Source organism: Rhineura floridana, chromosome 9, assembly GCF_030035675.1.
Source record: "Rhineura floridana isolate rRhiFlo1 chromosome 9, rRhiFlo1.hap2, whole genome shotgun sequence".
NCBI classification, from domain to species: domain Eukaryota; kingdom Metazoa; phylum Chordata; class Lepidosauria; order Squamata; family Rhineuridae; genus Rhineura; species Rhineura floridana.
In genome coordinates this window covers 93,669,256-93,681,888 of record NC_084488.1, presented here as the reverse complement: position 1 = coordinate 93,681,888, position 12,633 = coordinate 93,669,256, and the positions used below count along the sequence as shown (strand labels likewise).

Below are 12,633 nucleotides of genomic sequence, written 5' to 3'. Positions count from 1 at the left end.
CCTGCACTAACAGAATAATCCCTTGGATGCAACCCATGATTTATTTCAAGGAAATGAAGGGAGAGGAAACCTGTGGCCCTCCAGATATTAGACTCCAGTTCCCATCAATCCAGCATGGCCAATAGTCAGGGATAACAGGGGTTGGAGTTCATCAACAGCTGGAGGGCACCAGGTTCTCCACCCCTGATTTGAATCTTTCAACAGGCAAGAGACTGACAATAGATGTTTACATGTTCATTGTGAAAATATAACTTATGATTGCTGTCACATGAAAGAAGGCTTCATGCAATGTTTCTCTTACAGACATAGATGAATGCTCACTCGGCCAATATCAATGTGGAGGTTTTTCACAGTGTTACAATACTCAGGGATCTTACAAATGTAAATGTAAGGAAGGATACCGAGGGGATGGAATGAACTGCATAAGTATGTAATGATCCTTTTCATTTTGAGTTCCAAATCCAAATGGGAGCAGAAACATAGTCAGGCATCATTGTGCCCCTCTCACTTACCAAATTTTGAAGGAATAGATAGTGTCTTTCAAGTTTTTTGAGCCTTGATATGCTATTGTAAAAATAAATTTCCTCAAGTTATTTTCATGTTTTAGAAGGGAACTCCCGTAGTCCTAGTTTGTAGTTGTGTTTCTATACATTGTTCTAATTGTTTTAACATTTTGCATTCTGCAGTTTGCTTTTAACAGGAGTATGGTCTGGTTTCCTAAGTCTTTCCTGTAGATCGTTATTTCTTGTCTTGGTATGCATTGTGCACAGTTTGTACTTCATAGTGGTTAACTTCAGCAGGTGACCTGGGTCTCAATAATTTCATTATAGAGATTAAGTACTAAGCAATGTTATCTTTCCCAACCATGTGTGCATCGGCCCTGCCCTTGATCTGAAAGCTACATTCACTCTTTGCACTTTCAACTGCTCTTAGTACCTCAGGACCTCAATACCCATTTCTAGCCTGCTGTAATTCTGCTCTGAACACAGCTAGTTCATAACTGATAATTTGGGAGTTATTGGCTTAAACTAGTGGAAAGAGGCCATGGCTCAGTGGTAGAGCATGAAGAAGATTCCACTTTCAATCCTTTGTATCTTATATTAGGAGGATTTCAGGTAGCAGGCAGTTCTCTGCCTGAGACCTTGGAGAGATGATACCAGCTAGTGGTGGGCTAGATAAACCAATGGTCTGATTCAATATAAGGCAGCATTGTGCAAATAGCTCTATGTGAAGAAACATAGGGGAAAGAAAGAAAACCTTTAAATATTTCTATATAGACTATACACACATACACACTTTGTAGAGTCTGCCCCCCAAGTTGTGAAAACAGCAACAGTCTTAATCATGCTGAAATTCTTAGGGACTTTGCATGGTATATGATCACCTCTGCAAGTTTGCAGAGTTAGAGAACTAACAGTTACTTCTGTTTCAACAGCATAGCTCTGCGTTCCTTTGACAGCATGTGACTAGCTTTTGAGAGGGATCTAAGAATCTGTGCAAGAAAAGTTGTTTGTGACTTGCTTTGGTTTACTTGTTGGGAATGATATTCTGCATGTGAATGGCGTTGTTGTTGTTATGTGCCTTCTAGTCGATTATGACTTATGGCAACCCTTTGAATCAGTGACCTCCATGGGAATGGCAGTGGATAAGAAATATGATTGCTTGTCATTGTGAAGAAGTGAGATTGGTAGTATGACTATTTTTGAACCCCATAGAAACCTGATTTGGTTAGGTGACATGCATGCAAGACTTTGATGGACCTGAACCGGTGATTTTAAAAGAATAAGTTAAAACTCAGTAGAGATCTCTTTCTTTCTTTGGAGAACTCGATTTATAGCCTTGGTGATAGTACTAAATCTTTCACCAGCTTTCGATACTGTTGAAAATGAGACGGGTTTTGGCTCAGCTGAGGCACGTGACAGAGTTGAACAGGATCCTTTTAATGTGGTTCTCTCTGAGATGGCATCTCAGAGGGAAATGTGGGGTAAGGGATGGTCTCTGTCTTTGTACAGTTCCTAATGCAGTGAGGCTTCAACCCTTATTAGACATTTTGGATGACAAATGTAATAGTTGCAGTAAATGATAAATATTCTTACCTAGCAATAATTCTTTTGTTGGTTAATTCATTTTTGTGAGGAAATAAGGAAGTGATCGTAGCTTTCAAAGTAGACAATCTCAGCGTCTTGGTTGTCTTAAAGATTATCATTTGTACTGTGTTAAGCCTAGAGCGCTAACTATATTTGCTTTCTAGACCAAGCCTGTAAACTAGCACAAGAGTTATACTTGATAGGAGGAAGCTGCCAAAAATGGCCTCCCCTCATCCTGATTGCAAAGTCTAGAACTACTTGCTATGTGAATTGTCACCATTGCATTGTGAATCTCCAGACCCTTGCTTCACATTCCTAGGAGCTATTGCCAAGGACATGGGAGACTCATATCATGATAGAAGCGTCCCACTAAGTTTTGGAGTTCGTAAGAGTAGGATCAGAGCCAGCTTGAGTCCTTGCATCAGTGCTACAAGATACTGCTCTGCAAGCACCCCCCTACAGCATAGCTTTGTTGTTCAAGGCTATCAAGGTGGGATGGGGGTATACTACAACATGGGTAATTTTGCACTGCAGGATCCACAGACACCAGGGTAAGACTGTGCCTATCTCTTCCCTTGAGAAAATGTACTTCTCTTTCAAAGGGTAGAATCATACTCTAGCTGCAGTGGTGCAATTCACTACTAACCACACTGCAGTTTAAGTCGATTCATGCAATGCATATGCCCAGAACAAGGTTTCCCCTCCTACTTTTTAAAAATCATTTTTAATTTTACACTTTTATTAAATGTAATCAAGCATCATCAAAACATTATATATAAATCATACAACAGTAACAAACTTAAGTACTCAAAAATGTTTTACAATAAACTCTTATTGGTTGGTGTTACAGTGCATTTATGTATATTACTGTATATTATTCTGAAGCCAGGATATTATCATTTATAATTTTTGGTATACTGCTTATCTTATTTTTTTTTTCACCTGCTGAAATTTTATCTTCACATTTCAGCTGGATAGTCCTTGTACTTACAGTTCTTGAAAAGCATTTTGCTGCAGAGGTGTTCATATATGTATTTTACATGCTCAGTCTCTGGGCTTTGAATGTGTGGATTGTGTGAAACTGGCTTCAGTGCTTGCAAGCACTTACCTGAAAAAGACAATTTCTATTACCACATCATAAAAATAGCAATTGCTTAGACCATACTCATTTTTAACAATGTACGCTATTCACACCGTTATGAAAGGTTGTGAAATAATATTGCTATATTGGCAATATTTTCAATCACATTTTAAAAGTAAAAGAGAGGGATAACCTTGACTATCCTAAAGCAGTAGATTTGCATTGAGTTCTTGGTATGCTTTGCACAGAGAGATAATTTCATCCATCTTTTTTCTCCAGCTATTCCCAAAGTTATGATTGATCCATCTGGCCCATACAGGGTATTTAAGGGAAATACAACCTTTCCTAAAGGCAGCAGCGGCATGACGAATAGGATACCTGAAACAGGTGATAGGAGGCAGCCCATCAAACCACCCCACATACCAGCAAAGCCTACTTCTAGGACAACAATAAGACCCAGTCCAAGGCCAACCACAAGGCCAACACACAAACCATTTACCAAATTTGTAACAAAGCCTGCAACAACAAGGCCAGCTTTGAAGCCAGTGACGAGACTTCCGCCGGTAACAAGGCCTCCAACACCACCTCCAACTGCACCTAAGCCTATAACGACAGGAACACCACAACTTACAACTAAAGAGTCACTGCACATTCCTAGTGAAACTACAACTCAACAGGGATTTACAGTTGACAACAGGATACCAATCGATCCTCAGAAACCACGAGGAGATGTGTTTAGTAAGTAATACTGAATCATTTTGTACCAATGGAGTTTGAAATGCTGACAATGAGAAAACTTTAGAAGTCTCATGCAAGGTATAAAATTATAAATATAACTGGGTTTTTTTGTCTTGCAAGATCTGGTGGACTTTTGCTGTGGCTAAAAGTGGTAAACAAAGTATGCTGTAATGATGTGTTTCATACATTGTACCTCTTGATGGTCTGGAACAGTTTATGCCAAATGAAGCACCAACCATCTAAACCAGCCTTTCCCAACCTTTGGGTCCCCAGATGTTGCTGGACTACAGTTCCCCTAATTACTGACCATTGGCCATGCTGGCTGGGCCTGATAGGAATTGTAGTCCAGCAACATCTGGGGACCCAAAGGCTGATCTAAACTGTGGCACACTTCAACATTTAACACTGAAAGGTGTTCAGTGCCCATTGTATAAGGAAGTTGAAAATCAGCATTTCAGAGTATTTGTTATCAGAAGTGTTTAATTGTGGGTTTTGAAGGCAGAGAATTGAACAGGTTGCTGTGATATAGAAAGTTTCTTCAGCTTTACGACTGTGAATGAAACGAGAGACACAAAGTAGATAGTGATGACATTTTTGGACCCAATTCTATTTTAGAGTGTAAGCTTTTAAATGACACAGTGCTCTTATGCATAAATTCACATAGCCATCCTCTGGGTATTTATTGCTAAGCAACTGTAAAAATTAAATCAAAAATAACTTTCGATTCCTGCTTTATGGAATGCACCCACCAAAAAGAGACACATTTAAAGCCCATGGTTGTAAAGACGCTTCTTGTATGAGGAAGTATCATTCGAAGAACTGCATTGAAAGATATTGCATTACTTTTATGCCAAGTTGACTTCATGCCATAGATGACATTTGCTGGCTTCTGCATTTCAGCATGCCTGCCAAGAAATACCCAGCACTATGTTTCATCTTTAGCACCAGGACTGAGGTTAATTATAGAGCTTGGGGAAGTATTTGGAAAAATTTTACGCTTCAGCTTCATAAACAGGAGCATTGCTAAGCAAAATAGTATGTGAGTTTTGTTATCTTATGGCAGATGGACAAGTGCATTCCTTGATGGCTTGGGGAGTGATTTTGGCTTTCCTTCAACAACTCCTAGCATGTCCTTTGAGACACGTTAAAACTATCCCCTTGCTAAAGTGACAGTTTGGTTTGGTTTCTGTACATCTTTAATATATGTTGTAGGTATGGAGTCTCAATAAATTAGGAAAAGGGAAACAAAAAAAAAGAATAAGGATTGAGGTTGATGAAGTCACAATTTGGAAACATTTAATGCTTGAGAAAATAAAGAGGAATTATGCTGAGGTCCTGGGCAACTCCTGTTCGTTTCAACTGTTCCTAGTGTGACCAAAATATTGTTCCTGTGTTGGCATTACTAAGAAGCATCTTTCAGTATAATTTTTCTAGTCTTAAGTTCAGTTCTCCACATTTCCACATCAGTTTGTTTAAAAATAGTCATGAAAATTCACCAGAGTTTTAGTGTTAATTTCTCCTAATTCACAGTAAATTAGAGTGAATTTTTTTGTATGCAGTTTTGCCTAATACACACATTTTTACAAATAGCTTTTCCCGAATATAATGCCTTTTTGTATGTTATTTTCACTAACATATGCACTTACATGCACACTTTACCCCAGTATCTGCATTTTTTAAACACATGACGTGGCTGAAGTACTGCACTGCAAGATTTGAAGAACTGTGAATTGTAAAGGATGGCTGTGTTTCAGTTCACGTATTGTTTGAGAAAGCACAGATTGGATTGGTTCATCTTTAAATGTGAGCTGAACTGAATTTCTCCCTCATCGTTACCTCAGATGTTCCCATGCTGACCCGGAAGGTTTGGAGGGGAATGCGAAGCACAGTCAGCTCAATGCACTTCCTGATTAGAAATCTTGTGTGGTAGCACCTGAAACTCTATTGATAAAGATGAGAATTTTTGCTTTTTGAAGACAGATGATGATTAATTGCTGAAGGAGTCAGGGTGAATCCCCACCTGTCTCTACTTATTTAAAGAAATAAGCAGTAAGATCTTGTGAGTACCATTATTTCTTCTAGGGAAAAATAAAAACATCCTATGTATATGGGGGAGAGACAGTGTGCAGAGTCAAGTGTGGGGTTCAGTTTTAATCTTCATTGCAGTGTCGGACTGGGCTGAATGTGGACAGTTCCCTCCAGAATATTCCTCTCCCTCTGGCTGATTTTTCTTTTTGAAACCCATTTAATACATATAAAAGAACATGTTAATTATGATTCACTGAACAAATTCACCAGTAATGTTCCATGGATTTAACTTTTAAGGAACTGTTTACATTCCTATCTACTGCAAAGGGCCGATGCCAGAGGGCGGCCAAGTTGGGCCCTGGCTGAGGGCCCCCTGAAGAGCCCCTCCTTAGAGTGGGAGGGTGGCACTCCCATTCTGGGATCCATGGCAGTGTCAGGTCTTAAAACCCAACCCTACCATGGATAACAGAGAGGGAGTTCCCAGGCACTCCCCCAATATAGACAGTGTGGGCTTCAGTAAGTCCATCTGCATGCCCCACCTACCTCTCCCATCAGTATGAATGCTGTGACACTGTGTGTGCATGCCTGCCATCACCTGAGATGGTGGTAGGAGCTTCCCTAAAGGGCTGATGCCCTCACCACGGCAGGCATGTGTGCTACATCCACATGTCATTCACACAATACAAGAGGTAGGTGAGGCGTGCATGCGGGCTTATTAGTTCTGCACTATCTGTATGGGGGAGGTATTGGGCTATGACACCAAAGGCCTGGGACAGGCTGGTGCCCAAGGGCCTAGTCATGCCTGGCGCCAGCACTGCTACTGCATATCAAAATATTACCCAGAAACTGGAACTGCCACTATTTAAAAGAAAATAAGTTTCAGGAAGTTGCTAATATTTCTTTTAAGCATCCTGCTTTTATTGTTTGTGTTATACAAAAGCTCCTCTGGAGGAAGGGCAATTTCTAAATATTTTTAAGGAAGTAAATACATCAGAAATGGTATAAAGTAGTATGGTCAATTGGTTTGGCAGAGAAATTAACTGAACAGATTAGGCTTCCAGAAACCCCAACAGTTATAGAGGACTTTTATGCCCAATAGTATGGTTTCATTACCCATGTCAGTCAAAGTCAGGAGAGGCATACTCCACCTGCAACACACAGAGAACTTGACCCAATAAATCAGGTTGATTAATCATTTAACTTTGCAGCACTAGTTTTTATAGCTAGTTGCTCTTTAAATACTTTGTATTCTGTATACCATAAAACCAAAGAGAAGGAATTCTCTGCAGAGAGGTTTTATTGTTTACAGTATATGCTCACAACTGGCATGACTGATGAGTTTATACCACTGTTCTTCAATCTTGGGTCCCAGATGTTGTCGGACTACAACTCCCATCAACCCCAGCAGCTAGCTTAGCCAATGGCCAAAGATGATGGGAGGTACAGACCAACAACATTTCGGGACCCAAGATGAAAAACAGTGGCTATGCTACTACTCTTCCATATATTACTTTACAACACAGTTCTATGCATCTCTACTCAGAAGCAGTACACATAAGTCGCTGATAGGTGTGTATACAGCCACACTTTCTGCTGCCTTCCATTGGGAAATGTCAGTTACTCAGCATGCATACCTTGACATTCAGAGCGATAGATATGTGCAAGTTAATGCCATATCAATCACATGTTATTCTTTAGTTGATATATATGGAAACAAAGACACAGCTGTGTGTTTTGCACATGAGATTCCTCTCATGCTTTGGATGCTGACAATTTGTTAAGCATTCCTATGGTGGTCACCTTATTCTTTCAAAAGAGCCCAGAGCTAGTTTATCTTGTCTTTTAATTAACTGAATGTCAGGGCCAATTTTTGAAAAATAGGGCAGACACTTTATGCAAATATTGCCTGCTGAGGCCACTTCTTCATCTTCAGAAGACACACCTTAGTGTGTACAAATGGGTGATGAGCTCAGTGAAAATCCTGCTGTAGTATATTGTAGTGTTTGCCACTTTTGAATATCTGCAATCTCAGATAGCATCAAGGATAGGGATGGGGAGCTTGTAGCGTAATATTGTATTTTAATCTTGTTTTGTTCACCGCCCAGAGAGCTATTCGCTATGGGCGGTTTAAAAATGAAATAAATAAATAAATAAATTGCCATGCTGGCTGGAGCTAAAGGGAGTTGGAGTCCAACAACATCTGGAGGACCACAGGTTCCCCATTCCTGCTACTAAGTCATATTAGAAATACAAGAAAAGTCTGAGGAGTCTCAGGGCCATCTGTAAAGCCTCATTAGAAATATATCACAAAGCAGATAACGTGCAAGGCAGTGCAGTTTTGACAACATTTGAAATGTGCTATTTTGCTGTGCCTAAGGAAGGCTATTTTCTCTTGAAATGCTGAAAGGCACAAATCAGAAATAAATCTGGATCAAGGGTATATGACTTGGCCTTAACAAGCATCCTTCTTCATATACAGATCTTGATTTCTCTGGACTGATGTATTGCCAGTTTTATTATTTGCTAGCAGAATGGCCGCCATTATGATGACTGTGTGTGTGAGTGTGCACAAAAGGAGAGCTTGTGCAACTTCCTGCAGTTGAGGGTCAGGGCATTGCTGACAGGGTGGAGGGTAGGTTTTGTCACCATAGCAGCCTCCAATAAACCAAAGTCTTTTTATCTGTGTTCAACTTGCAGAGGAGAAAGGCATGCAGCTACAAATAAGTTAAATAGGTTTGTAAACCACCCAGGGGACTTCGTTGATGGGCAACAATGGGAAATGTAACATAGTGATACTAATTTGCAGCAAATAACCCCTTCAGGGACAACTTTGGGTAGGAAAGTAGCATTAAAGAAAAGGGTTAAATTCTCTCCACTGCAATGCAACTACAGCCCCACACAGCTATTTTTTGTCCAAGAAGCATTGTGTCCAGTCCTGAACATACTATTTAATTGCTATAAATAGTGGTATTAAATGATAGTCCTACTCAGAGTAGACCCATTGAAGTTGATACATGTAAGGTTCATTAACTAATCTGCACACATTTCTCAACTGTTTCAGCACAACTTCCCACTGAAAAGAGTATCAAAATAAATCTAGAAATGTTTTTAATGCATAGTAATTTGGAGATGAGATGCGATGGACTTGTGCATGAATGAACAGATGCAGAAGTGACACAGACTGCAAACAGAATGATTCATCCCTCCACATTATCATATGCTATCAAAGTCTTCTTAAAATAGCTAATACAAAATGATTAGGTCATAAACTCACTCCATACAGCTGGTGAACATGTTTTGACCATAAGTCTTCCTCTGCAGCTTATATGGGACAATTCAAGTACAATTACAGAGCACACTTGGGAATCCTCTCTGTTTCAAATCTTCCACTCTTATTTTCCATAGACTCAATATATCCAATAGACAATTGTTAATCCAACTTTTTTTTTTAAAAGAATTAGAGAAATATAATTGTATTCTACATGTTCAGGTTAGCTGCACCAATGTAACTGTATCTCAATGTCATCTTTTCAAAACACCTCTTGATTTTTGCAAGATTTGCTCCCATCACTTTTTTTAATGTACACTAAAGCATGCTGTAGGTCTATATGACCCTTTCTTTTACTTTGATCTGCTTCTTCAGATTGGAAGACACAAACAGGCATGGATTATGGTTTTTGAGCTCATGGCAACATTTGAGAAATCCTGTCTCAGACTTTGCTTTTGAACAATTTTTAAAAAAATGTTTAATAAAATAATATCCAACCTTTCCTCCCCCTGTATTTTATACTCCCAACAACCCTGGAGATAGGTTAGGCTAGAGCAGGGGTGTAGTCATCCAGGGTTGTGGGAGGGTTGTAGACCCTGTACTTTTTGGGGACCAGGGTCCCAGCAGGGTCCCTTTGTACAAGTTAAGCAGCTTGAAAGGGGAGCATGTTAGCCACTGAGAAGAGTCTTTTCACTTGGCTAATAACATGATCCCTTGTCCTTTCATACTGATTGGAACCAATCAGATTGAAAAGAGGTTAGTCAGTCACTGAGAACCATAGAATAGTAGAGTTGAAAGGGACTTATAACTATAAGGCCGTTGAGTCCAACCCACTGCTCAACAGAAGACTCTTCTCAGTAGCTAACACACACCTCCCCTCTCATGCTGATTGGCTCCTAGGGTAAGTGAGAAGTGAGCTTTGTGGCAAAGTACCTTGGTCTCCCAAATCCTAGTTCCATTTCAGAGTCTTCATTTCAGACTTCATCCTAGTCCTCATGTCAGAAATCTTAAAATCGAAAGGTTTCTGGCAACATTTAGCTCCAGAGAAAGAGAGAGATTGGGGGGAGGGGGAGAGCCTATGCACATAGCAGTTCTGTTCTGGTTCTATAATTCTGTAATTGCAGAAGAGACTGTGAATCCAGGGGGCATGGCTGTGAGGGGGGCGTAGTATGACTATCATGAAGGGACCCTGCACTTCTGAATTTGCCACTACATCACTGGCTGAGAGAGAGTAACAGGCCCAGGTTCTTCCAATGAGCTTTATGACTGTGTGGAGATTTTTCAACCAGGTCTGCCTAGTCCTAATCCTACCACAACACTATGCTGAATTTTTATGAGTATTCTAAAGGTCTCGACAAAGTTTTGGTGTTGCTTCAGCCTGAGTTGAGCCAGACACAGGAGCATAGCCACCATAAATACATAAACCTTTGTCTTATATGATTATGATTAATTTCCAGTCATTTCAGGCATTATACAGGTTAAATGAATGCATGTCCTGTGAGGAGCAGAATCACAATAGCATCCTCCTCCACTGTTCTAATGGGCATTCATTAAGACTCATGTAGGGAGGGAGAGCCACTCACAACATGAATCCACACACTGATTTCTTCATTCTAATGAACTTGCATAGGTCAGGGAAGGTGCTTACCACCACAGTGCCACACTCTAGTCTCCATCCCCTGCATGTTCATTTAACACCAGATTCACAGCTGAAAGGAGCTCATATGTAGGCCTAACAGGCAACACCTACCTTCTGAGAAAGCAGTCCACTTCAAGGATAGAGGAGGAGATACCTGCAAGGCAAAAAACAAAATCAAGTGAAAGTTCTCAGCTGATGTTATGAGATTCTTGCCTTGCTCCTCAATGCTAATTTAGAATAGGATTGTGCTTAGGGTAGCCACTTATATATTGGCAAAAAGGGATAGATTTGCATAATATTTGCATATGCTAATTTATATATATAGATGCACATTTGGAAATAATTACTGTCATTTAAATTGGAATACAGTACATCTTGTAATGCCCTTTCACACCTCACCATAGTGGGGGACTATGATCCGGTGATCTATAGACCTGCTCAGTCTGTTCTCTAGGTGCTAACTGTTGATGGGTTTCAAAGCCCCTCCTGCTCTCCCTTTTCAGCATTCTTTATCGATATAAACCAGACTTGATCCAGAAAGCCCTTAAAATAGAGGGCTGTCCTCTGTGAAGTTTGATGCAGAGCTAACCTAATTGTTCTGTGATGAAAGACACTTTGCAAATACCATTGATAAGGCATGCACTGGCCACGAGACAGCCATATCGTTTAACATATTTACTTTCACAAAGTTTCTGTATCATTGTTGTAACAGCACAAACCAACCAATTAAGACTCATCCCAGATTCCTTTACCATAAGAGATGATTGGTGGTCACAAAGACTAGCCCACTTTTTTTGTTGTGGTGTTTGTTCTATAGAGCTTCCTCCCTAGGCTGTTTTCTGTCAAGGTTGTCTTCCAAAGCTTTACAATTAAAAACCCACCAAAAGGCACACTGTATTAGTGAATATCAGTTGTCAAGATTCTTCAAATCCCTGGAAGCTGAAGACATTATCCGGGACAAAAGTGTGTTGGCTAATGGGAAAAAAGTCATCCCACAGAAACTGTCCCTCCAAGCAGAAGGGAAATGAAAACCATCTTTTTTCTGCTGGTATTTTTCTGCTGGCTAACTGAGCAACTCTTTTTGCTATTCTTTTATTTCATTGTTTTTAAATATTACTTATTTCATTTTGATGTTTTTATTGGTTATGAGTGAAGGCTGGTTTTATTAGTTTCTTTTTTGTTTGATGTTTGTATTTTATTTGTGTTTCACTGCAAACTTCCTTGAGGACCCTGTCAGCAGTACATAAATCTAAAAAAACCCATCAAATAATAGGAAGATGCAACATAAGGTCAACACCAGAGCTGTAATTCATTCTTTTAAAGCTGCAGTAAGCATCCCTCCCAGTTTATACAGAAAAATTTGCTGCGGGGCAGGGCAGGGGGGCAAATGGTGGGAATCTTCCTTTCTGTATTCAAACCCCATTTGCCTAAACAATTTCCGACTAAATGTTGTGACACATAAAATAGCTCATCCGGTGATAATATCAAATAAGCAGGATTTGAATGTCTGTCCTCTTTACCTGTTCATTTTGATACCTTCAGTCAGCTATACATCTTGATTAGTTTGGGAATTTTATTTCAGATGTGTCCTTGACAAACTGGCTTTTAAAGCATTAAGTGTCACATAGAACTTGTTAGATAGAGAGAGGGGGAGAAGAGATCACCTTCAATACATTGGAGAAGGGCTGTAACTCCCTTTAGAGCACCTGCCTTGCATGCAGAAGGTCCCAGGTTCAATCCCCAGCATCTCCAGGTAGGCCTGGGAGAGAACCCGGCCTGGAACCTCGGATAC

At 40.0% G+C, this 12,633-nt stretch overlaps 1 protein-coding gene across 11 annotated transcripts in view; it reads left to right on the top strand.

Moving 5' to 3' along the window:
* Positions 1–12,633, top strand: part of NPNT (nephronectin) — a 93,667-nt gene that overhangs the window by 61,341 nt on the left and 19,693 nt on the right. For 9 of the 11 annotated variants that reach the window (XM_061585475.1, XM_061585474.1, XM_061585471.1 and 6 more), the window contains 2 exons: positions 304–426; positions 3,448–3,906. In XM_061585475.1, coding sequence (XP_061441459.1) covers positions 304–426; positions 3,448–3,906 — 582 coding nt within the window. The remainder of the gene's footprint in view (positions 1–303; positions 427–3,447; positions 3,907–12,633) is intronic. The other 2 variants (XM_061585472.1, XM_061585476.1) reach the window with 2 other exon arrangements.